This window comes from Taudactylus pleione, unplaced genomic scaffold (assembly GCF_031769625.1).
Source record: "Taudactylus pleione unplaced genomic scaffold, aTauple2 ptg000102l, whole genome shotgun sequence".
NCBI lineage: Eukaryota > Metazoa > Chordata > Amphibia > Anura > Myobatrachidae > Taudactylus > Taudactylus pleione.
The window spans coordinates 610,635-638,191 of record NW_028284504.1 but is presented as its reverse complement, the minus strand read 5'-3'; the positions used below and the strand labels follow the sequence as shown (position 1 = coordinate 638,191).

Sequence of the window (27,557 nt, the reverse complement as noted above, 5' to 3'; positions counted from 1 at the left end):
CACCTGATTTTATATATATATATATATATATATATATAAGCACAAAGAGTCCGGCACTCCCAATACTTGCCCGGGTGCCTGACTGAAAAAAATCTCATGTAGGATACACCAGTAATCGCCACTCCTGGTACAGATGACAAGGTTCAAACAGCGTAAATTGTCAACGTTTCAAAGCCTTTATTTTATGGCTTTTTCATCAGGACTAACAAAAAGCTAGTGCATCTTACCTTATAATGGCTATTTCACCCAGTGAACAAGCACCATGTCCGCATCGGGACCACACCCCCGGCGGGCAGCACTAAAATGACGTAATCAAACCCAGATCACATGATACGCCCTGGCTGATGACCTAGCAGTGCTCCCCATCACCATGGAAACCCGCATAACAGCGGATCTCTGCAAAAATAACAAAATCAAAACGTAAATACACAACAACAATTAATAAAACATGGACTGATCCCTATTAAATAAAAATATTAATGGCTAACTAAATGTAACAGTGATTGGGTAAATCAAGAACAAGCAGCCCATAACGACTGCACAGTTAAAGAGATAGCGCCATGAAAACCAGTTTAAGCACAAGGTAACATCCCATAATTACACTTAATGTTACAGCAACAATGAATACTGGATAGTATGTGTGTATATGTATGTATATATACATATATATATGTGTGTGTGTGTGTATATATATATATATATATATATATATATATATATCTCTATATATCCTCAAATAACCATAAATATAACAGACTGACAACTATAGCAATAAGTAATAAACCCTATGACTAATACCACCTGCATAAAGCAGTTTCAACCCAATTGTTCGTTGAGTCCCTTGGGAGCAAGGGTCCCCAACGTGTGTATCCAACGGGCCTCACATTGGAGTAATTTAAGAGGTCGATTTCCACCTCTAATAGAGGCCAGCACATGATCAATCATGCGATAACGAAGGGAAGCAAGGGTATGGGGCACTGTGGCAAAATGCCTGGCTACAGGCTGTTCGCTGTTCCCTGTATTTAGAGCTGCGCGAATAGCTGAACGATGGAGTGCCATACATTCTTTAAAACTTCTCTCGGTCCTACCAATATCTGATTGGACCATTGGGCATAAATTTTTAGCGGCTCTGTTGATCTTAGAACTAGCATTGCTACAATGGCTAGTCCAAATTAATGCTGGAGGTTTATTAGTCTGAACCCTACCATCCAACAGATCCGCCCTATTCAATTTCATAACCTTCTGCTTAGTTTTCTCCAATTCCTGACTATCATAACCCCTATCTAAAAACTTCAATATCATTGCATCCATTTGACTTTCAGCCAACCCGGGGTCAGAGGTAATCCGCTTAACCCGCAATAACTGAGTATGGCAGCCCTCGTTTTAGTGCCATAGGATGGCAACTGTCATTATGAAACAATTATTTCTATCTGTAATTTAGAGTACAAACTAGTTGTAATCTTGGCAAGGTTAATTGAAATCAACACATCCAAAAAATGAATCTGGACATCACTAATGTTATAAGTGAGCTTCACCGGTGATTGACTCAAATTATGTTACTCAATAACATTAATGAGGTCTACCTTTAGGACCCCTCCAAAAACTCAGTAAATCGTCTATATAGCGCGTAAAAAACGCTATTCTAAATGCAATTTCAGAATGAGAAAAAAAAATCTCATACTCAACTGAAAACATAAAAATATTAGCGTACGATTGGGCCACACTGGACCCCATCGCACAGCCAATTAACTGTAAAAAGAAATCGCCATCATACATGAAATAATTTTTTGTCAAAATCAAATACAACAGGTTCCTAACGAATGATAACTCAGGTCCTGTATAATCTGGATACTGATGGAGGTAATTCATAGTGGCAGCCACTCCATCGTCATGGGGAATTATAGTATATAAACTGCATACGTCAATGCAACACAACCAGATCTCCTCTTCAAAACTAGGTAGCATGTTTAGTTTCCTCAATAATGTGGAGGTATCCAAAAGATAACGAGGATGTGATCTAATGGTTGGTTGCATGAGAGCATTCAAATACACCGACACTGGTTGAAATAACGAGTTCCTGGCCGCAATGATTGGGCGACCAGGGGGATTATTTAAAGATTAATGGATTTTGGGAATCGTATAGAGTATCGGCACAATCGGATGTTGCGGAAGTAGAGCCTCTTGTAATTTCGAAGAAATAATATTACTGTGTACAGCTTCAGCCAATACCTTCATTAATTCCTCCTTCAATTCAATGGTAGGGTCTGTTGTCAACCGTTTATAGGTCTTTGTATCATCCAAATGTGTAGCTACTTGTAATTTATAGTCACTCAAATTTTGAACAACCAGGGCACCCCCTTTATCAGCTGGGCGAAAAATCAACTCCGGATTATCAGCCAAGTCATGTAGTGCCTTAAATTCCTGTTTATTTAAGTTTGGCCTGCATTTAGGGAGTTTAGGCACCTAGGTGAAATAGCCGTTATAAGGTAAGATGCACTAGCTTTTTGTTAGTCCTGATGAAAAAGCCACATGTAAACCAGGAAGTGTGTTAATTTAACTCAGAACTCACATTGAACATACATTGTGGATGTATCTAAACAACGCAATCAATTACTACACAAATGCAGTCCAATCCCCAATATATGCAAAGCACAAATCACCATCAAACCAATGTATATGAATCAAATTGACAGCGTGCCTTCCATCCATGGAACGCATCGCCCGGCAAAACTCTGGATGCCTGAAAGACCCACCGGTAGAAAACGACATACCCAAAAGGCATGAGCTGCAGAGTCCAAACTATGTCACCGCCCGATGCATGGAACTTCCGTATGGTTACGCAGAACTCCTGCATTGTCATAAAGGCGGGCCGCCGGCTAGTAATATTATCATGCGCTCCACAGCCATGGAGCACAAGCCAGAACGGCCATAGCATCCAGGCACTAGAACCTCAATTTGCTTCCTAGTGCCCTGAGCTATGAAAAAACAATCCAATCACAAGAGCACAGTCATGTATTAATGGGTTGTGTAAACAGCCCATTGTGAAGATATACCTGGCATTATTATTATCATTTATATGGTGCCACAAGTGTTCCACAGCGCCTTACAAAGTACATAAACAGGTTGACCAGTGATTTAAAGTACAATATAATACATGATGAGGACAAGGATAATATACATTGCTACAGTAGCTACCGTAACACCCAGATAAGCAACAGAGCAAAGCAACCAAGTGTTAGGTGCCCTATTGGGGAGTAAAAAGTAGATAAAAGTAAAGTAAGGAGAAGCACAAGAGGGTTAGAGATCCCTGCTTATAAGAGCTTACATTCTAAAGGGGAGGGGCAGACAAACAGGTGTTACACAGATTGGGTAGACGGGGAGGAAGGAGCATGTAGCTGCAAGTTTAGATGAGAGCTGGAAGGCTTTGATGAAGTAGTGGGTCTTGAGAGACTGTTTGAAGGACCGAAGAGAGGTGTAGAGTCTGACGGGTAGAGGGAGAGAGTTCCAAAGGTGGGGTGCAGCACGGGCAAAATCGTGAGTGGGAGGAAGTAATCAATTGGCATCAGAGGCGGTGTGCATTTGTTGAATGAAGAGGGCGTACAGGAGAGTGAAGTGAGAGGAGGTCAGAGATGTACATAGGAGAGGAATGTGTGAGGGCTTTGTAAGGTGAGTGTGAGAACCTTGAATTGGGTTCTGGAAGGGAAGGGAGCCAGTGGAAGGTTTGTAGGGAAGGGGAGGCAGATGCAGAGGGTTTGGAGAGGAAGATGAGACAATCTGCAGCATTGAGCACAGACTGGAGAGGAGAGCGAAGGGATTTGGAAAGGCCAGATAGGAGGAGGTTACAGTAGTCCAATCTGGAGATGACCAGTGAGTGGATGAGAGTTTTAGTGGCATCCTAGGTGAGAAGGGGTCTAATCTTGGAAATATTTTCAAATAGAAAATGACAGGACTGCGAGAGATTCTGGATATGTGGTTTGAAGGAGAGTGAGGAGTCCAGGATAACTCTAAGACAGCTCACTTTGGGGCTAGAGGAGATAGTTGTGGCATCAATTGATAAAGAAATGGTGGAAAGTGAGGTTATGTTGGAGGGTGGGAAAATGATCAGCTCGGTCTTGGATATATTAAGTTTTAAGTAATCGCTGGGACATCCAGGATAAGCTAGCAGAGACACAGTTGGAGATACGAGTGAGGAGAGCGGGGGAGAGGTCAGGGAAGGAAAGGTAGATCTGAGTATCATCAGAATAGAGATGTAAATGAGGTCAAAAGAGCTGATGAGTTCACTTAGTGAGGATGTATAGAGTGAGAATAGGAGCGGTCCAAGAACAGAACCTTGGGGAAAACCTCTACCGTAAGAGGCTGGGGGGGGGGATTTGGGGAGGGAGAGGAGTCATGAGAGAAGACAGAGGTAGGATAGCCAGGAGAGGGCAGTGTCACATAGACCAAGGGAGTGAAGGATTTGCAGCAGGAGAGGGTGGTCCACAGTGTTGAAAGAAGCAGAAAGGTAAAGGAGAATGAGCAGGGGGTAATGGCCCGTACAGCAAGGAGGTCATTGCTGACTTGTGAGGGCAGTTTCAGTGGAGTGGAGAGAACGGAAGCCACACTGAAAAGGGTCAGGGAGGGAATGGGAGGAAAGAAAGGTGATAAGGCGGTTGTGTACAGCCATGGCCAAAAGTTCTGAGATTGACACAAGTATTGGTTTTCACAAAGTTTGCTGCTTCAGTGTTTTTAGACCTTTTTGTCAGATGTTGCAAACATTTCATAAGTGTCAAAGGCTTTTATTGACAATTACATTACATTAAGTTTATGCAAAGAGTCAATATTTGCAGTGTTGACCCTTCTTTTTCGCCCTGGCATGCTGTGAATCAACTTCTGGGCCACATACTGACTGCTTTGGCTGAGAAGCAACCCCACACATGAATGGTCTCTGGATGCTGTACTGTTGGCATGTCACAGGACTGATGGCAGCGCTCACCATTCCTTCTCTGGACAAGCATTTTTCCAGATGCCTCAGGGGTTTCATCAGAGAAAATAACTTTGCCCCAGTCCTCAGCAGTCCAATCCATAAACCGTTTGAAGAAAATCAGTCTGTCCCTAATGTTTTTTTCTGGAGAGAAGTGGCTTCTTTGCTGCCCTTCTTGACACAAGGCCATCCTCTTCCAAAAGTCTTTGTCCTGTCTCATGCCAACAGTAAAGCATCCTGAGACCATTCATGTGTGGGGTTGCTTCTCAGCAAAGGGAGTGGGCTCACTCACAATTTTGCCTAAGAACACAGCCATGAATAAAGAATGGTACCAAAACATCCTCGAAGAGCAACTTCTCCTAACCATTCAAGGACAGTTTGGTGACAAACAATGCCTTTTCCAGCATGACGGCACACCTTGCCATAAGGCAAAAGTGATAACTAAGTGGCTCAGGGAACAAAACTTTTGAAATTTTGGGTCCATGGCCAGGAAACTCCCCAGCACTTAATCCCATTGAGAGCTTGTGGTCAATCCTCAAGAGGTGGGTGGACAAACAAAAACCCACAATTACTTGTGTCATTCTTGGCCATGGCTGTAAACAACATGCTCAAGGAGCTTGGAGGCAAAAGGGAGGAGAGAGATGGACGGTAGTTGGAGAGTGTGTTAGGATCAAGGGCAGGTTTTTTAAGAATGGGGAAGACATGGGCATGTTTGAATGCAGAAGGGACCTGATGAGAGGGAGATATTAAGGAGGTGGGCAAGATGGGAGCAGGCAGAAGGATAGAGGTAGCGGAGGAGACGTGAAGGGATAGGGTCAAGTGGGTATGTGAAAAATAAGAGGACCAGATGAGGGACATGACTTCCTCTCCAGATACAGGGGAGAAGGATGTCAGTTGGTAAAATGGATAGGGAGGGGTGATCCGGGAAAGGATTTAGATGTGAAGTAAATTTTAGATGTAAAGTCAAGGGCGAGGAGGGGGTGGGCGGAGGAGAGAGTTGAAGATGGTGAAGAGACGCTGGGAATTTGAGGATTGGGAGGAGATGAGGTTCTTGAAATATTACTGTTTAGAGAGGGAAAGGGCAGCACTAATAGGATGAAAGCATAAATTTGAAATGGAGAAAATCTGCCTTAGAGCGTGATCCTCTTCACTGTCGCTCGGCGGTTCGTGAACACTTTTGCAGGTATCTGGTGCATTTGGAATGCCGGGGACAAGAGTGTGGATCTGCAAGGGTGATTAGTGATCACCAGAGCAACAAAATCCAGAGCAGGAGTAAGGGAGGCATTGTATAGGGAAGCGGCTTGTTCAGGGCAGGAGAGAGAGCGGATAGGGGAGAGAAGTGAGTCAAGCAGGGAAGGAAAAGAAACTCAATAGCCTCAATGTTGGGCTTAGTGATGGTGGCCTTAGGAGGTAGAGGAAGTGAAGGACAGAGGGATAGTTTAAAAGAAAGGTGGTGATGGTCACAGAGGGGGAATTGGAGTAATCAGAAATATCACAACGGTGAGTGAAGACCAGGTCAAACTATTGGCCACTCACATCGGAGGGTGAGGTGGACCATTGGAAGAGACCAAATGAAGATGTGAGGGTAAGGAGTCTGGAGGCAGAATATTCTTTGGTGATATCAATTGGAATATTGAAGTCATCTAGGATAATGGAGGGAAGTTCAGAGAAGAGAAAGCGAGGGAGCCAGGAAGCGAAGTTGTCAAGGAATTTGGTAGGAGGGCAAGGGGGGACGGTAAATGACAGCTACTCTCAGGTGTACTGGTTGGAAGAGGCGCATGGCATGAACCTCAAATGTAGAGAAAGGAAGGGATGGTTCAGAGGGTACGAGTAACCTCTGGGATACAAAAGACCCCCACACCACCACCATGGTGACCCCCAGGCTGAGGGTTGTGAGAGAAGGTGAGGCCCCCAGAGGAGAGCGTTGCAGGGAAAGTGGAGTCAGAGGGTGAAATCCAGGTTTCTGTAATGGCTAGGAGATGCGAGTTTGTGGAGATGAAAAGGTCGTGGGTGGCAATGAGTTTATTAGACTGATCTGGCATTCCAGAGGGACAGTGTTTGTTTGTGGGAGAGATGTAAATGAAATTATCAGGGTTGCTGTAACGAGAAAGTGAGATTGATTTGTGTGCTTGAAATGAATGTAGTGGAGAAACAGCGGGCACCAGTGCTGGGAAGGGTACCTGTAGGTGGTGGGCAGGGAGGGAGTTTAATGAGATGTGGGTAAGGTGACATGGAGAGGAGGTTTGGAGGAGGGACTAGTGGTAGGGTAGTAGGACCCATGAGGGGTAGAAGAGAATGAAAGTGGAGTAATGGCAGTATAGAGTGTGGAAGGCAAACAGCGGAGGGGAAGAAGGTGGAGGCGACAAGGGGGAAATGATAAAGGTGGTAGATGGGGCAGAGAATTAGGTAGACACTTAGTGGAGGGGGAAGTGGAAGAACACATGGTAATGGTATGGATGAGTTGAATAGGGGGAGGAAAACTAGATGTATGAATGAGAGAGTGCAGAAGATTTGCAGAGGAGCAAGTAAAAGTACAGTGAAGGAAAAGGTGTCTGCACAATTACCAAAGTTTATTACTAAGTGGAGGAAAGTGGAGATTTAATGGGGAAGAAATGGAATATTGAAGTAAAATGGTTTAGTTCTTTGCCTAGCTTGTCATCTGTCTTCTAAGGTAGGAAGACATTCTATCTAAGAGTTAAACTGAAATTGTCACTGAATATAGTAAGCTTTGAGGTGCTTGTGAAACCAGAGAGCCAGCACAAATATTAGCAAGTAAAGTGTTAAGTTCTTATAGCGAGTAAACAGAGTCCAGTGATGAATGTCCAGGTTATGCAGACAGTAGTGCTTGTAGTGAAGAGATTGTGAACTTACATTTCTTGATTATACTTTGTCCAAATGTTCTGGGTTCAGAATGGTTTGAAGTTAGTGCTCTTCTTCTGTTTAACTTCGGTTTAACACCGGTATAATGCCGAATTTGGTTAGAAATGTAAAGTGCACTTTTAAAATGATGCACTTATAAATATTATGCACCAGCAGCCAAAGGCCTGCAGCCTAAAATGTAACTTAAATACAACATATCTACAAATCATATATATATTTTAATATTAATAATGCATTTTTTTTTTTTTTGAGAGAGAGATTGTGGAAGATGCAGATCATTAAATAAACATGTTCAGAGGATTTATCTCATTCAAGCCCCTGGGGGCCACGGTGTCCAGCTGATGGATCCATCTAGCCTCTTTTTTTTTTTTTTTTTTTAATCAACAGCAGCAGATCCCTGTCACCCCCTCTAGCCAGACGAGGAATCCAATCAATTAGCATGCACTGTAAAGTAGAGATCTGATGACCTTCTTTCAAAAAATGCAGAGCCACAGGTTTGTCTGTGGAGCCCTTGTTGTATGCAAGGCGGATGGACAAACTATGTTGGACATGCGTTCTTTAAATGTTCAGATTGTCTTCCCTACATACATCAGCCCAAGTGGCAAGTGAGGAAGTAGATTACATCATCTAGTTGACAAGTAAGCCTGTGCTCCATTTTATGACCGCTATGCGGATGACAAAAGAATTTTCCAGTTATCAGGGATCTGCTGGTCGTGAATCCAAGATATTTAAAGCAACCATTTCTCTGGGATAGCCAGTTCCTCTTTTCTGAGGACTCTGGATGCATATCTGGTCTCTTTCAAGATGCAGCCTCTGCTGACACTCAGAAGAGGGAAGTTCCTCTTAAGTCTCTTAAATGCTGGGGCAGCAGAGCGCATCGGCCAGTTTTTCTTAATGGACCTTTGTGTAGACCTTAGATTAGTATAACAATAAAGGTTTAAGATCACAGTATCAGTGTGGGCCTTTTTAATCTAGTATGCTTGCCCATCACAATCTTTTTTTGCTCTGGTGAGGCATCTCTCTACATACTTATTGCTATAGCCACGCTCCAAGAATCTATTGTGGCATTCCGCTAGCTGTAGATCGGCCTGTTCTGGGTCTGAGTTATTCCTCAGAACCCTCACAAATTGTGAGACTGGTAGACTAGATTTTAATTGATCAGGGTGATGGCTTGAGGCCCACAACAAAGTATTTCTGTCGGTCTCCTTCCTGAATAATGTATATCCCAGGGTGGAACCTTGACTTAATCACATCCAAAAAGTGCATCCGATTTTCCTCAATAGCGGCTGTGAAATGGATGGGTGTATCCAGATTTAGGTACCACACCATATCAAAAAATGAATCTGTATCTCCTCTCCATATAACAAAAATGCCATCAATGTAAGTCTTAAAGAAAAATAACTTAACAGAAAAATGCTCAAAAATATGTCTCTGCTCATACTGGTGCATGTACAAATTAGCGTAAGATGGCGCCAGGTTGGAACCCACGGTGGTGCCCGCCAATTGTATGAACCTATCAACCTGGTACATAAAGTAGTTTAGCTCCAATACTAAACGTAAAAGACACCATAAATTCAATTGGTGGTCCATCATAAGGGCCGGTTAGGAGCGCTTCCCTGACCGCATGAATCCCACCCTCATGGGGGATTACTGTGTAAAGAGAACAGACATTGAGAGTGCCAAGCAGGCAGGGGCAATGGCCCCAACAGCCTCACTTCACTGAGAAAATATCCGGTATCTTTCAGGTAGGTGTTTGATTTTACAATAGGTTGCAAGAAATAGTCTGTTACAGCCAATTGCTCGTTTTATAAAGACCCTCTTGCAGAAATAATGGGTCGCTTAGGAGGATCATTGAAAAACATATGGATATTGGGCAACGTATATAGTGTTGAACAGATAGGACGATCTACCGTCAAAAATGCTAAAGTCTCCTCACTGATCCACCCCTGTTCATGACCCACATTCAGTAAGTCATCAACCTGTTTCTTAAATCTTACTAATGGGTCAAAATCAACCACCTTGTAGGTGCTTGTATCAGATAGTGGTTTTCACCCCAGGGTGCCACGGCGCACAGTTTGGGAACCACTGTACTATACACTTATAAGACCCTAAACTTATGATTGACGCATGCACAAAGAAAGAATGTTGACCAAACTATATTTTAAAATCAATTTTGACATGTGAAATACGAATGTGACTCCCATTACATTTCTGTTTCCAGACAAAAGGGCTTGGATACAAATTACTCAAATCTATAGAATCGACGTGAATTAATCAATATAGGCCTGTTTAACTTCCTGATTAACTGTGAAGATGTATAAATATTTAATCTGGTGGTGATGCCATTTCCAGTTGCTGCCAGCTTGCTCCATTGTGCTCACGAAGTATTCACCATCCCTAATGTCCTTGATCTCACTCGGGTAATTCTTTCCACCATATTCAACGTAGAACCAATGTTAAGTACATCATCTGAAGTCACTAATGGTTACATTAATATAGTACGATCTTTTAGCAGCATACATATACTAAAATGTTAGAATAAAGGAAATGGAGAGCGCTGAGCTGAGGTAAAATATTTAATTACTTCCAAGAAGATAAAAAATATACTAAAATGTTAACTGTTATGTGAAATTTAATTTTCATGTATTGTGTCCTATATTTCATGGAATGACCCATATATATCTATATGGGTTGGATATGGGATGCCAGTGTTAGGATGCCGGCGCCAGGAATCCGAACAGGGTTAGGATACTGACACCTATAAGTATCCTAACCCTACCTCTATCCAAAAACGTAACCCTCCCCCTCCCACAGCCTAATCCATACCCCACCAGTACCTTAACCCTACTACTTATCGTCTGCATTCTGATCGCCGGTATCCCGACCGGCGGGATTTAAACTATATCCCATGTATGTATGTGTGTGTGTGTGTGTGTGTGTGTGTGTGTATAATTAGAGAGAGAGAGATATAGATATTACACACACACACAATATAGTTTAAATCCCAGCGCTCTGGTTGCTGGCGCCAGGATTGTGACTGGTGTTGATATTCCAGCGTCGGCATTCTGAGCGCCGATGCTGGAATCCCAACAATATGTATATTGTCAGCATGAGAACGTCGCCAGTGACCACTAATGAAATATTAACATGATTAAAATGCACTGGTGGTCTAGTGATGACTTAACTGGTACAGCGGGTCACTTGGTTCCAGCGGTGTCTTCCGGCAGTGGCTTCAGGGTTACTAACGGTGGATCCTGTGTCACTTCAGGTGGTTAGCATGACTAATCTTCCCTATAGTGCCTAACCCTCCATATTATGAATGTCAACATTATGGCTGCATCCCGTAATGACATATTGTGCTTTATGTGACAATAAGGCTACAGGAAGTTTGAAATATTAGGGTGCAGTGCGTGGCTCCTTTCAATTAGGAGATAGTGACCACACTCAGACTTCTTCATGCCTCAGTGATTTTTTTAGCTCAGAGGTTCCCAAACGTGGTCACCAAGCCTCCCCAACAATTCAGGTTTTAGAGACATCCATGGCTAAGCACAGATGATTAAATCAAATTGACTGAGCAGGGTTGCATAAAATTGGATTTAAAAAAAAATAAAAATCAAAAACCTGATTTTATATCAGAATTTTTTTGGAATTAAATAGGATAATATATATATATATATATATATATATATATATATATATATATATATATATATATATATACACATACATACATACATACGTGTGTATATATATATATTATAATTTTTTTATTTTTTTTAAGTAAATGACCTCATTATGTCTCCAAATAACATAATATGACTTGTCTCTTATTTTTTTCATGCAACTGTTCATTTTTTTTTTTTTTTTTAAAGGAGATCTGTCTGTTAGCACGGACCCATTTAAGGTACAGTTCCAGCCCTCATCTCTTCCTTTACAGCTTCCAGAAATAATAGACAAGCTTGGCTATTGATCATATACACTGAAGTGCCAAAAGTCATGGGATAGCAGTGTGTAAAGGCAATGGTAGGTGGCATCATTGTACTGTGACATCTTTGAAATACCCAGACGTGCATCAGTAGTAATCTGACATCTCATGAGTTTGAACGGGCATGATAGTGGGTGCACGGCGGATGGGACATTCCATTTGCGAAGTTGTGCGGACATTCAACATTCCTCAATCTAAGGTGTCATGTTCGTATCGGGAATACCTCATGGAAGGCATTACCGCCAACCATGAACAGCACAGTGGCAGACCACATGTGCTTAATGATCGTGACAGGTGGCATCTGGCCAGAATTGTCCATGGTAACCAAGCGACCCTGGCTTAATTCACATCCACCTTTATTGCTGGAGGTATCAGATGCATGTGCTGCATTCTTTAGCTTAGCTTCCAAGGGATATGGGAGCAGAAGACCTACCAGAGTATCTCTGTTAACGCCAGACAACGCGTCTCGGCTTGAGACTCCTCTAATTGGACCCTGGTGGACTGTCAACATGTGACCTGGTCCGAAGTGACACTGTTAGTTGTTTTGTGCTGATTGTAGGGTTCAGGTGTGTTGCAGATCCCATGAGGACATGGACACCAGTAGGCAACAAGGCAACATGCACCCTTGTTGTGGTTTAATAATTGTGTGAGGTGTGTTCATGTGGCATGGGTTGGTGTTCTCTGGTCCACCAACACGTCATTGACTGGTAACTGCTGACCATTGCTTGCTGACCATTTTCAGCCCTTCGTGGGCTTCATGTACCCCCACAACGATGGAATATTCCAGCAGCAAAATGCACTGTCATTGGTCCAGAGGTGTCCAGAATTGGTTCCAGGAGCATTCTGGAGAGTTCCGGCGAATGGTGTGGCCACCACATACGTCCTACATGAACCCAATAGAGCATTTATGGAACATGGTGGATGGGTCCATTCGCACCCAAGATCCTGCACCTACAAATATCACGAAGCTATGGGTAGGTATCGACATGGGTCAACATCTCTCCAGAGGTCTTCTGTCCACTTGTGGAATCGATGCCATGACAAGTTGCTGCACCATTCGCTGGGCTAGAGGGGGTCCTACACGATACTAGGCATCTATACCATGACTTTTGGCACTTCATTGTAATTGTCAATAGTAATGAGATCCGTTTGTCTCCTGTCTCAGTGATATGCTACATTCATTCTGAATGTTGGTCCAGCACATTTCTGGTGTCTCTTACAGTATCCCTGTGGCACTATGATCTTTCCTTGAAAATTCATGATTTTAACAAATATTATGCATAAAACGTAGTGAAACAAAATTAATTGGTTGTTCAGTTCATACAAGAGATGTGAAGGTTCTCGTTCTTGCAATGGACTGCCTCAGCGGTGATCTGTATTTTATGAATATTGTCTCGGTCCACAAAATAACTGCATTGGGGTATCTGGTAAAGCTGTTTGAGCTACATTTATACATCTTATGTAGGCACATCAATAGAAGGATTGAAGATGTTAGCGTAATAAATAATAGTTTTGAGAATTTGGTGGTTAAAAGTCATGTTGAAACACTGTACATTCAGCTGTAAAGTAGATTTGGTTAGATTCCCTATTTTTGAGGGACACTTGCTTCCCACGTACCTTCTACTCACTCAGTGGAGCCGTCAAAAAAGAGTAGTCTGTATTTTCCTAGAAGTTAACAATATGTCTAAACTATTACACTTGCGATGTTTGAACAGGTAGTATTACGTGTAATTTTTAGTTAAACAGAAAAAAACCCCCCGAAATCTCCAAGAATCTGGGGTAAAAAATTAAGCACTCCTGCTTCTCCGTAAGAAAACAGCAAGAGATCACTGTCTCCTTCTGCTGAAACTATGCCCACAATCTGATTGGCGGCAGGTTGTTCTATCCCCACCAACATCAAGGCTGAGTAATAAAACTACATTTTAGACATATTTTCATGTTTTTGCTTTTAATTTGTATGTTCTTCTGAAGGATGTTTTGCCGAAATTGGATTAAATTTGTGACCAGCTGTAAGAAAGCACGCCTGTAAGTGGAGTTCATTTTGAAAGTGTGTGTAATAAAAATATCCCTCATCATCTTTTTTCCCTTTGCAGTACAGTAGTACGGGAATTAGTTATGAAAATCTTGGTCCAGAAGAATTACATACCCTTCTAACCACGGTAAGGAATTCGGCCCCTCTACCCCATCTGCCAATGTGAGTGAATCTGCATTAATGTATATTTTAATAATAGTCTGGCATCTATTTATCTCCGAACAAGGCTGAATCACAGGGTATATACCAAACATAGGTTGTATTCTCACAGCATTTAAGCCTTGTACTATGATATATTTAGCATTTCTCAATGTTTTCATCAGTAAGGCCTACATTTTCCTATTTGTTCTGCTATAGAATTTGTCTTCGCAAGGAATGACAGAAAATACTATAGTTCTCTGCATCTGTTGTTCATTAAAGCATGTTATGTGCTCTTCTATGCTAAGTAGAGACTTTTACAAATATATGGCATAAAGTTGATTGTAGCATGTGCTTCACAATCTCTTGCATGATGCCACTTAGTACGATTCTTCTTTGAGCCAAGTTTGAGGTGTGGAGTTGCGAGTTCAGTCATGCCCGACTCTCATTCCTGCATCACAGGAATACCAGTGCGTAGGCTCCAATGTGTCACAGCATCCAACACTTACACTCCAGTGTTGATTGGACCCTTCTGGCTGGCACAACTTGGGGTGATACTGTGCTTGAAAGGGAAGAATTAATATCACTTAAGCAACTACTGTTTTCTCCTGAATTTGGTCTCTTGATTCTTTAATCTGAAAAGGCATTCTCTTTGAAATATGTTTCAAACCAACTTGCTAGATCTTATCTTATGCCAGTGAAAAATGTGGCCCACACCTTTCTAATGTTTTTTATTTTTATTTATGCTTAATATCTTTTCTTTTTCCATAAATTGAGCTGCAGAGCAGACAGCTCTACTATTAGCTCTCTGCTGGGACTTCTGCCACTGGCATCATAGCCCCATAATGCTGACTTCACGGCCCAACTGTCCGATGCTTCACATTTTACATTTTCTCAGAGGGGAACGTATCAGTTCCTCTAACCAAGCAGGGGCTCGGCACAGAAGTACTTAGGAGAAACAATGTGATCATTTCCTCTCTGGAGCTGTACAACAGCCAAAAGGAGGGAGGGTGGGTTGATTAGTGCAGTTCAGTCTGCAGTGTGTGTAACCAAATTTGCTACATTTCTGGTCACTTATGTTACGTGTTTTCAACCCTAGTCCTCCCTCACTTCCCTTAGTTCATGTTTTCAGGATTTTTCTCTGAGGAAACAGGTGGGATAATTACTGACCCAGCAAGATAGATTACATCACCTACGTGGTTAACCACTGAACCAGCTAATTTTTATTTATTTTTTCCTAAAAAATAATGCTCATAAATTTTATTTTTAATTTTTTTAATTAAGAAAACATTTTTAAAATCCTGTGTGATTGTAAGCTCTCACACGATTAAATATTATGCTGGATAACAAACTTTTTAAATAACTGGAGTGTTTATTCATAATTTTATAAGTCTGTAATGCTCTTTCACGCCACTGCAGCACGTTATGTTAAGAGGTACTGTAGATGCTTCTCTAACACAGAAACACACTGAATGCTTGTGAGACTTGCTTAGAAGAAAAGTGCTGTTTGATCTGGTGTAGGCGGGAAGCCGACGGACGAAATCCCGACTGCCGGCTTCCCTACTGTCTAATCCCGGCAAGTATCTAATGAAATCCCGACGCCTGTCATTAGACCTACGCCGGGAGCCCAACACCCGGCTTACTGATTGAAGGTAAGTCGGGGGGAGGGGAAGGGTTAGGTTAGGGGCTCCCTGGGGGGACTTAGGGTTAGGAACCCCCCCGGGAGGTTAGGGTTAGGCCAGGGGTAGGGGGGTTTGTGGTTGGGCACCCCCGGGGGGGAGATTAGGGTTAGGCTGCGGGGAAGGGGGGGGTTAGGCACTTGTGGGGAGGTTAGGGTTAGGCACCCCTAATTTAGGGTTAGGGGGGGTTTAGGTTAGTAAATAGAAAATTCTTACCTGTTGGGATCTTCACTGCCGGGCTTCAGCTGTCAGGATTTCAACCATCGGCCATGCGCCCGGCGGTAAATCATACTGATCTCGGTGTAGGCATATGCAGAGGCAGGGCCTTTGATGTCACAGAAGTCTGAACTGAGAGAGTCCCCTTTCATATCCATTTAGGACACCAAAATTGGAGTTTCAGATATCATCTGTATTGTAAAGTGGGGAGATATTCCAATGCAGCTCCTGTTATAATGTATTGTTTCCACTGATCAATTGATTTTACTTACATAGTTCTAATCAGAAAGCTTATACAGTGAGTTCAGAAAGTCCCTCCGCAGTGACATTGGGGTAGATGTATGAAGCAGTGAAAAGAGTGGAGGAGTTACCCATGGCAACCAATCAGCGCCTACCTATTATTTTATAGAATGTACTTGATAAATGCAACGTCAAAGCTGATTGGTTGCCATGGGCAACTTCACTCATTTCACTGCTTCATCTACCCCAGTGTGCTAAGTGTGACAGATAGTGATGGCTCCAGAGGTGGGTCTGCAGCGCAGTCCAAAATTCAAATAGCGGAGCCACACCAACTGTCACCCCAAATGCTGCCAAACATCACTGGTCAGGACTCGCTATTTGAATTTTGGGCTGTCACACACACTATCACAGTCACTGCAGAGGGACTTTCCAAACTGCCTGTATTATAGGTATAAGTGGTCATTCACCCCATGTCTGTTTTAGAGTGCCCTCCCGCGCAGATCCCTGTTCTTCCTTAGCCATAGGGAAGTTTCTAATGAGGTCTTTATTGTGAATCACAGTAATTTTATTTTTACATAAATGTAATGATCATCAGCGGCCGGTATGCTTAGTAACTTTCTCTGCAGATCTTCTGTCTTGGCTCTAACAAGTGTTAATGTAAATTTTCTTTGATTGCTTTCTCATAGCAATGTGGTGTAATATCTGAGCATACCAAGAAGATGTGCACCAGGTAAGTGTTATCGTTTTCTTGTCGTAGAATGTTTATAAATCCAATGGATGTTTGTTTTTGTGTTTTGTTTTTTTTCTGTAGTAGAAGAATGGAAATAACAATTTCACATAAAATAGCTGCAACACTACTCAATGCAGTACTATTAGCTGGGGGATGTAGTTATGTGACCACCGCACTGGATGCTGACGATTGAAATCCTGGTGACAGAATCCCGACAGTTGGCATGCCAATGCCGGGGGGAGGGGGGTTTAGGTTTAGGCACTATGGGGGGAGAGTTGGAATTAGGCAGGCACTAACGGGGAGGGTTAGGGTGCAGGGGGGGAGGGATGGGTGGGGGGGTGTTGGAATACTTCCTCCGGCCTGTTGGGATTCTGAGCATCGGGATGCCACTGTCTGTCTGTATTTTGTGTATTTTAACAGCTGGTATCCCGACTGGTCTCCCATACCCAACCCTTAGCTGTAATAGTCAGAACACATACAGTCAGTCAGAAGCAGCTAGTTAATGCTGCTGGTGAAACCATCATAAGAAAACCTTTTACACCAGGTCTCTCTTACCCATGAAATATGACTCCTGGGGATGCCTGCAAGGTTATGTTGCATCTCCACGGGTGTGCTAAAAATACACACCCTTACTGTACTCTACTTCCCATTGCCCACTCTCATTCTGCCTCTCCAGATATAAGGGGCTACATTTCTAATGCTGGGTATACACTTGCAGGTCAACTCTGCAGATCAGATAAATGCTCTGACCCGACAGCGATTTTCTGATCAATGTGCATCCTGTACACACTGAGCAATATTTAGCTCACTGTTTGATTTAATCAGTTAGGTTGGGGATTGGAATTTTTAAGCGGTACATAAAATCCCGACCTCCCGATCCGACTGTTGCAGCAGCGTTTTTGAAGACCTTTATCGGCTAACACAACTGTAATGCACTATATAAGAGGTTCCCAAACGCCGTCCTTAGGGCACCCCAACAGTTAATGTCTTAGATATATCCATGGTTGAGCACAGGTGATTAAATCAAATTGTCTGAGGTACTAATTAAGTCACCTGTCTACAAGCATGGATAGCCTTAAAACCTGGACTGTTAGGGTGACTTAAGGACCGAGTTTGGGAACCTCTGCACTATACAATTGTCAGGCCCATCATACAAATTTCAGCTGATATGCCCGATAATTGTATTGTGTGTACCCAGCTTAACATACGCTAAGATCTGAATATGGATGTAATAAGGTACACATTTGCAGTATGGAAATGTTATATTTTCTCCTTCCTCCATCTGGGGGACACTTCTTGAACATAGTAAGGGTTGTGGAGCTACCATTTAGTAGGTACATTTTTCTTTTAAAGGTGTATATAAACTCCTACAACTGCTTGCTCAGGTTTAAAATTAAGTGCTAAAGGCGTTAGAAGAATAAACAAAAAACTCCACAAAAACGTGTTATTAACCTAGTGCTTTTTTATCTGCACCTTATCTGTTACCACCACTCTCCTTACCTTCAGCGACTGCAGTAGGCTTGAGGATGCCGGCGGTCTCTTGGGCAGTCGGCTGTGTTGGGGTGCATGCACCGGCTGGCCAGGTGTCCTTGCAGACTGATGTAGCTTCCAGTCTGGCAGCGGCGGCCCGGACATGCCACCAAAAGGTTGTAGCAGTAAATCGTACCTGCACTGGCGGCTAGTTGAGACCAGGACCTGCTGTTGCTGAGGTTCAGCAGGGAATAGTGGCTTGGTAGTTGTGAGGTAAACTATGCCTGCACCAACAGGTAGTTAAGACCAGGACCTGCTGCTGTTGAGGCTCAGCCGGCAGGAAGCACAGCTGCAGGTACCAGGAGAGTCTGCTGAAGGTTCCTGGTAGCAGAGGAAAGGCGCAGCAGCAAGAACCAGTTCTTCCGCCGGGCTCAGCAGGTAGTCCAACTACAATTGCAGCGTTTGTAGGGGAACACAAGCTCCATCTTAGGATCTATATGAGAAAGCAGCGCTGGAGGAAATGCAGGCGCACTCTTCTGTGAAACACTGCTACCAGGCCAGTACAGATTCTGTCAGCTAGCAGCTGGAAGTAGTCCAAACCAGGCCACCCTCCCTAGTGGGGGAGGGGGGGATTTGCTGGACCTATGGCAATAGCTTCCTTTCACCCTAAAGACAGGGTCAAAGTTGGAGTGGATATACCTAGTTTCTACCCTTAACCAGAAAGGTAACATGCTGTGGTAAGGCTGATCATCAGACAGCCTGGAGGAGTTGCAGCACATGGTACAGTCCAACACCTGCAAAGAGGATCTTCTGATGACTGCAGTATTTTTCTCCTTGTTCATACTTTTGTTAAAAATGTCTGAAACAGGGAGTACATCCAAGGCCAAACCTGGAGGAGGGAAAAGTAGTTCACTTAATTTTTGTTAGCTGTCAGGCTAAATTACGTAGTGGGGACATGCATGCTCACTGTGCTGTCTGCAAGGACACCAGTGATCTGCGGTTACAGAGGTCCCCAGTGACCCTGTGGAGGAACCTGCTTGGGCTTAGTCTTTCGCTCTGCCCATAGCTTCTGTTAATGTGAAATTTGTCTAATTTTGTGTTTAGTCAGAGTAACAAAATTGCTGATACTCAATTGGGTTCATCTAAATTGGACCAGAGTGGTACACAGACAGTTTTTCTTCTGGGGGGTCCAGAACCTTGTGGTCCCGGGAGGTGCCATCCTGTGCCAGGGCGATGGAGAGGACTGCTTTAGGGTCTGGAAAGGACATTCTCTTCATTAGAGAAAATTGTAATCTTCAGCTAGGCCCAAGATGTGTAAGCGGCAGTTTATGGAGCATTTGCTGGGATTTTCGGATTCTGATGTTTCCTCGGAAGAGGAAGGACATCAGGAAGATTTTGAATTTGAGGAATATGTATTCATTACGAAAGAAGGATCAAGCGTTAGAGGGTTAGATGACCTGGTTAAAACAGTGCGTCAGGTTCTTGACCTTGGATAAATTGAAAATCGGGATACCCTGTCCGATTTATTTATAACTAATTCTCCAGGATAATTCAGCATGACAGGAAGGGCATACACCCAGAAGTGTCTTTGGTGGGTGCCCGTCTACTGTCGTTCAGGGGCCAATGGAGAAGGTCCTCTACAGACAGGTATAATAGAAAATGGTTAAGTTATCGCTCTTTTGGGTCCGCAACCAAGAAGGGTACTTCAACAGGGCTACCAGACGGCACAGAAGTGTCTGGCTTAAACTCTTCAGGAGATGTTGTCCCAGAATCCAAAGAGATATAGGATTTTATTCCAATTTTTTGGTCCAAAAACCAGATAGGAGTCACAGACCCATTTTAAATTTAAAGGACTTAAATACAAGACTGAGAATGGACAAATTCAGAATGGAATTGGTAAGATCCAGTCATAAACGGAATGGAGGGAAACTAGTTTCTGGCATGTATAAATCTCAAGGATGCCCATCTTCACGTGCCCATTTGGGAAGACCATCAATGTCTTTTAAGATATGCGGTTGGAGGAAGCCTTTTCCTACTCAGGGGTCTTCCTTTTGGTTGAGCTCCTAAATTTTTTTTTACAAAGGTCATGGCAGGCCTCCTAAGAGCTATGGGAATAAAGATTGTTCCCTATCTAGACTATTTTCTTTTCAAGGCAGATTCACTTGTTTCTATTCAGTCCCATGGCTGGGTTATCAATTTGCGAAAGTCCAAAGTGATTCCCAATCGATTTGTATGAGGTTTTTAGACCGCATGTTTAATACCAAACAAGCCAGGGCCTTCTTGCCAACAGAAAAGATCAGACACATACAAAATTTAGTTTAAAAACTTTTGAAGGTCAGGAGTCGGTTCTTTGTTGTATGAAACTATTAAAGAAGATCTTGTTCAAAGCAGTCCAGTAGGCAAGGCTGCATTCGAATTAAACATTCTAAAAGCTTGGTTGTGTTCCAAATATTGGCTTTCAACTCAGCAGTAGCATGCATAAATCAGTTGGCGAGGGTGACGACAAGAAGTTCCCTGGCCATGAGACAGTCGTTTCAGATCCTATCTTGGGCAGTGATCCATGTTCCAGCAATATCTGCATTCTTTATTCCATGAATACAGAATAGGAAGAAGGACTTTCTGAGCGCCAGTCTATTCTTCCAGGGGAATGGTCTCTGCATCTGGAAGTTGCAAACAGTCTGATAGAGTAGTGGAGGTCAGCCACAGATGGACCTTATGGCTCCTCGGCTCAACAGCAAGATGGACTAGTTTTGTTGCAGAGTCAGGGATCTATTAGCTTTCCTAATAGATGCTATGATGGTACCTTTTAACTTTCTTCTGGGTTACATTTTTCCATCCATGCTTCCTCAAGAAGATAAAAAAAGGAAGGAATTCCAGTAATATTAGTAGCATCAGACTGACCAAGGAGAGTTTGGTACTCTGAGATACTAAACATGGCAGTGGATCTGGGGATCAGTCTTCCACTTTGACAGGACCTGTTGTCTAGAGCTGATTGTATGTCAGGACATCCAACAGTTACGTTTTATGGCATGGCTTTTGCAGCCAAGACTTTAAAGAAGGGTTTCTCGGATTCAGTGGTTCAGACTATGGGCTCAATTCAGACCCGCTCGCTAGATGCGTACGCTCGTTCCCAACGTATACAAATTCGGAACACACCCAGCAAGGCAGGCGATCGCAAGGCATAAGCACGCCCACTATGTCTTGCCGTGCGTTCACTTTGTGTATGTGGACGCCCACCAGCCTGTCTTAAGACGCACACTTGCGCACGTCATCTCCTGGAAGTGTATGCAACAATCGGTTCTTCGGGTACCATCGGAAGCGAACGCAGGGCTTGAGGTAGACCAGTGTTGGCTAACCTTGACACTCCAGCTGTTATGGAACTACATAACCCAGCATGCACTGCTACAGTTTTGCTATTAAGGCATGCTAAAACTGTGGCAGGGCATGCTGGGATATATAGTTTCACAACAGCTGGAGTGTCAAGGTTAGCCAACACTGTGGTAGACTATACCCTGCCGCAAGCACTGCGAGCACTTCACTGTAAAAAACAGTCAGGTAATGTGTACTATGACGCTGCCTGTTAATTATGCACGCCTCTGAAACTGTGTTAAGACGCTCAGGCACGCCTGCATTTGTACCTCCACTCCCTCGTTTCTAGTGGCCTGCCCCTGTTACCACCCACAAACGGCTTCTCCTGTCACTCACTCTGCTGGGCTGTCTATGCTCTGTGAGCGAACACTTCCCGATCTTTCGCAGTGGTTCGCGCACTGTGATGCATGCGCACGATGCAAGCCATCGGCAGCTAAGAGCGAACGTAATCAGACAACTAACAGTCTGGCAATGTTCTATTGCTTGGTGTAATAAGGAGAAGGTTTCTTATTCTACTTTTTCGTTACCAATTCTTTTTTTTCTTTAGGCAGACCTCAATTTGGGTCTTGGGTTAGGTTCCCTTGAGGTACAAGTCTCTCTTTTTTCAGAAATAGACCACATTACTGGCATCCCATTGAGCCTTGGGATCTAAATATTGTACTATCAGCACTTCAGTTGCCTCCCTTTGAACCTTTGCAGGAGGTAGACCTGAAGTGGGCGAGGTGAACCTCCTGAAGATATCCTCTTAGAAGAAACGCGTTTTTAGTAGAGCATTATCACATTTGCCTGCACGGACAATCCTTGTATCAGCAAGTTGCATTTTGCACCTACTTGCCGCCCACCACTGTGCTCTGGGACACCTCTGAGTAAACAGCCAGAGACAGGACGCTGTACCTAATTGTGGCTATGACAGGCAAATGAATGCTCGGGAGCTGGCACTACCAGGCAGTACCTCTTCTCTTCTCCTGTTGCACACCACTGTTTGCATATAGCGCAGACAGGACGCCGCATTTTTCCACCACGGCCATAACAGACCACGGAGGACTGCTGAGCTGACAGCTACACTTAACATAGGACAGTGTTCTGAGGAAACCGTAGTAGAGGACATTTGCTTGTGCCCTCATTACCCAATTAGCACACTTTTTTTTTTCTTTTATACCAGCAAATGGATATCTAAATCTTCCAATAGAAGTTAATGAGGTGAGATTGTCTTTACATTTCCCGCAGCCGGACACAGCTGTTTGGAATACTATTACAAATACACAATTTTACATGAATACTTTGAGTATCCAAAGCATTTTTTATGATATTTGCAGCAAAGACTTGCTGCTACAGTACATATTATAAGATAGTTGCAAGTATTTTGTCTTTAGAAAGATTGTAACAAGGGCTGATGCATTGTTTCAGTATTAAATTATGGTATTTTGACCATTTTATTGGCTTGAATTGATGCATATTTTCTTAATACCACTATACAAAATGTTTTTTATATTGATGTGACTATATATCTGTTTTTCTTTTCAATGGCAGTTAAGTAGCGTTTGGTTTGTATTTGTTTGTGCTAAGGTATAATTTGGCACTTAAACTGGGTAACTGGGGCGGAAGGATGGCTTTGGCTGATGAGGATTACATGTTTGGTGCATCCTGGGACAAACCACTTTTATGTGGAAATTGCAGGTCCACATTCAGAAAATAATTAGCAGGGTAATGATATGGAGAGGTATGGCAGTATTTCACTGGAATACTAGTCGGTTGCCTCTGAAATATGTTGGTTAAATCTATTCTGTTCCTCTTCAACCATACAGGTCGCTACGTTGTCCCCAACACACCGATGATCAGCGTCGTTCTGTCAGGGTTTACCTCCTAGGCTCTTCTGCGTAAGTTTTTATTATATATGGCTTCATACTTTAGAAGCTCCTGATTAAAGTTTAAAAAATGCAAAAGTCCAAACCGGAATGGGGAAAGGCACACTTCGATTTAGCCCCATATGTTCCACTGCACACCATTCATTCCAGTGGTTCCAACACTGTCCCTCGATTTTAACATAAGTGGCTCATTTTTCAAGAGACTGACTGGTATAGGGCTGTATCACATGCTTATAAAAGGCCACTGTAGGCAGGGCTACTGTCCAGCACTACATTGTTAACACCACTCTTTTTCTCTTTTTACACAGTTCTCTCCCGGAGGCTGATGGCAGTACGGATAATGACAGTTTTGATGTGGTAGAGGGACAGGCGCTAATGAGTCGACTGCCATGGGATGGATCATCTGATATCTCTCCATCTGACTCTGCCTCCTCCAAAGCCAGTAAGAAATTTAAGAGGCAGTGAAAGGGTGTTGTAAGGCTATTAGAAATATCTTATTTCATCCTTTACTATAAAAAAAGAAAGAAAGAAGGAAGAAAGAACTCTCTGGTTGGGGTCACTCTTAAATTGTAATAATTACGTAATTAATAAATAACTTTTTATAGATATGCATTAAAATAACTTCCATTGTACAGTACAAATCCTAAATAGAAGTAATTAAATGGACATACAAGGACAAAACAAAAAACAGAACAGACGCGCGTTTCACGAGCTGCTTCCTCAGATACTGGTGAGAGCGCACAGCTTACCTATAGCCTATGTGTCAGCGAATCAGAGGGCCAGGTCCTGCTGTGCAGTATGTAAGACGCCCAGTGATAGGTCGTATTAAGCTCCCTCCTGATTGGCCCAGATTCGGGAAACCAGGAAGAGTAAAAGCAAAAATAGCTGCACGTGGCTAATTAAATAAATGGGAGTTAACGCTGTGTAAAAATGTATTAATAATAGTGCTGGCTGCAAATACTTTGTATATTAGTTGACCACCACAACGAATGGAGAATATAAAATAGTAGTAAGAGAAGAACATATAGAAGAGGGGGCGGAGGGAAAGGGGGGGGGGGGGGGAGAGGAGAAAGGGATTGTGTGTAGAGTGTAATTACATGAGTAGGGAGGCATATAAATGAGTGGATATGACAAAGAGATGGAAATAAGGAAGAGAGGATAATATAATAATAAATAATAGATTATATGGCGTGTATTGATGTGAGTGAGCAATACAGCAAAGGTGAAGTGTAGCACATAGCGGTGAGTGGTGGGGTTTAGGAATAAGCATGTTAAATAGTATAGCTATAGAATGTAGTTGATGAAGAAAAATGTGTCAAATGTATAAATGAAGTGAGTAAATGGATAATATGAATATAATGATGTGTGATGTTGAAAATAAATAAGATATGAAAAAATAATAAAATAAAAATAAAAACAGGGAGAAAATGAAATTAATTAGAATAGTATGAGTGAATCCTAATAGATTGAATACATATGGATAAAAATTGTGCAGAAAACATATATATATATCTATATATACGTACATACATACATACATACATGCATACATACACACCCATAGGGAAAAAATCATATATATGTGATTATAGGTAGTGATAGTATATGTCCAATGCAAACCAGAGAGTTCTTTCTTCCTTCTTTCTTTTTTTCTATTGATTTATACTCTCAGGGGAGCACCTCCACTTTGTTTATCTTCCTACACCCCTATTGATTATAGGGTTTTGGATCCTGATGATTGTGGATTTTTCATATGACTCTACCCTATACATATTTTTTTGATGATATCTCCTCATCCTGTGCTCATCTACCTTCCCCCATTCCCTTCCCTTGGTTTTTGCTTCATCCTTTACTATGTCAGATTTATGACCGTAGACCACTAGATCCTACCTGATGGTATATGGTCAGACAGAGGTGGCACAGACACCCAGTGTGCACTCTGATACCCCCGTGCGCCGGAGTCGCCCCAGGATGAAAGTCACCGAAGATACTGGGCTGCCCCCAGAGCGGAGACTGGGCTGTCTGCTCCTCTTCTATGACAGGAGCGGGTGCTGCAGCGTGATATTCTCCTGCAGCACCCGGCTCCTGTCACTGAAGAGGAGCTGGCATTTTGGTGTCACCCCTTCCGAGGTTGACACCTTTGTGCAGCCCGCAACCCCTCATGACGCCACTGCGATCATACAGACATTGCACCAAACATACTTTGTCATTTTATAGATTGGTTTAAATGGTACCCTTTGTCTAGACGCCAAGAAAGCAGCCATTTTGTGGGCTCAGTCAATAGTCATTAGATATTAACTACGATATGCCTCAGCGCTGTCACTCGTTCATAAAAATCTGCTGTATTCTGATAAATCTAGTCTCCTATCACAACATTGTGCATGTTATAGCAATTCTAGGAGGTATTTGAGTTTTAGTCCCCACTTCACATGCTGGCTGCAAGTCCTGTCCCACAAGGATGAAAGGGTTGTCTATATGTGGATATTCTGTGTTACCACAAGTCAGTGTCATGCCCAGTTGGCAAGGCAATGATTTGTGGGCCTTGTAAATAACATTGCCTACAAGTCTATTCTCCTCAACAAAATTTCTTACCTTTCAATAGAAAATAACTTTATAGGAAAAAATATTGCGTCCTTGTATTACATCATTGTATTTCCTGTTATCTGGCTCCTAGGTACAAATAACTCAGATACTCGGAAACCCAAGAAGAAAAAGCCAAGTCACATCAACTTGGGCAGTGCGGGGGGTGCCAGCAAAAAAAAGAAACCCAAAGCCCCCGCCCCGCTGACACCAGGAATGTACAGTGAACTCAACTGAGAGGAAGGATGTTTTGGTGTAATGGACCGTAAATCTGTGGGCCATTCTATACATGGGCTGTTACCTCTGCCTGCTTAGCCCACTGGCTGCAAATGGTTGATACCAGCCTCACCCCTTGTCCCCAATAATAAACCCTCTACTGTGAAGAAAAAAAAAAAAAAAACGCCCTGTAAGGCAGTGTACCTTCCCACAAAGTCCATATCTGGCATCTCTGCGTGCTGCCATGTTTTGTATGCTGCATCTGTGCTGCCTGGCTACCAGTGATGTCCTGTGTGGTCCTCAGAACTTTAATGGTAGGAGTGGGGTTAGGGGGAGGGGATTTAAGAGACAACGTGAGGACAAATGGAGTCCTTTTTTTTAAGACTAAAACTCTTTAGTCATGAAGAGTTAGACTTCTGCTGCTGAGTCGTATAGCGACATTGGGTCTTTCAATGGATAACTGGACTCTGTAACACAACAGAACTCGACTCCTTGTGCTGTAACTCTCATCTCTGGAACGTTCTGGAATGTGAGACTATAAACTTGAAGACTTGCAAAACCACATATGACCTCATCACTTCTGACATGAAGTGTTCTGGTGTGGGCCCCAACACAACTGAGGGGCACCAAAGTGTTTCTGCCTTTGGCAGGTGAATGGTTAATTGTTAATCTTGCACGTATTAAAAATTCACACTAAGTATTTCATTGTAAGCAGATTTGCTTTATTGTAAATGTGTATAGTGGGAGCATTACATTGACATGTTTAATGAGATAAAGAGCCACTTCTGTTGGAAAAGTGTTTCTTTATGATGGAAACAAATTGCTTCCTTGGTTAAAGGAAATCATTTTATTGTGGGTATAGTCTTGACAGTATGCACATAGGGGATTATTTTGCTTTGATAATGTCTTATGAAATTGTGTATCCGTTAACTATTAAAGGATGCATTTGGCAGCAAATACACAGGAAGAATATACATGTTAAAACATAGGGCAGAGTGATGGTTATCATTGCTGTTCTACAGTGCTTGGGCCATGGATTCATTCTGATCATCGTTGTGGTATTTGTATGAGTTTCCTCCTGTGTGTACAATCATTGGGGAGAGCATTAAAACTGTTAGGAGCAGGGAATATGTGAATGATTAACTATTCTGTTGAGTTACATGGTGGACATAAAAAAAAATATATATATATATATAT

At 42.7% G+C, this 27,557-nt stretch overlaps 1 protein-coding gene across 3 annotated transcripts in view; it reads left to right on the top strand.

Moving 5' to 3' along the window:
* ATXN7L3 (ataxin 7 like 3) overlaps positions 1 to 27,060 on the top strand; it is a 35,462-nt gene extending 8,402 nt beyond the window's left edge. For all 3 annotated transcript variants that reach the window (XM_088470635.1, XM_088470636.1, XM_088470634.1), the window contains exons 8-13: positions 11,713 to 11,744; positions 13,919 to 13,984; positions 16,817 to 16,860; positions 23,505 to 23,576; positions 23,873 to 24,006; positions 26,239 to 27,060. In XM_088470635.1, coding sequence (XP_088326761.1) covers positions 11,713 to 11,744; positions 13,919 to 13,984; positions 16,817 to 16,860; positions 23,505 to 23,576; positions 23,873 to 24,006; positions 26,239 to 26,381 — 491 coding nt within the window. In that variant the 3' untranslated portion in view covers positions 26,382 to 27,060. The remainder of the gene's footprint in view (positions 1 to 11,712; positions 11,745 to 13,918; positions 13,985 to 16,816; positions 16,861 to 23,504; positions 23,577 to 23,872; positions 24,007 to 26,238) is intronic.
* Positions 27,061 to 27,557: the final 497 nt, after the last annotated feature.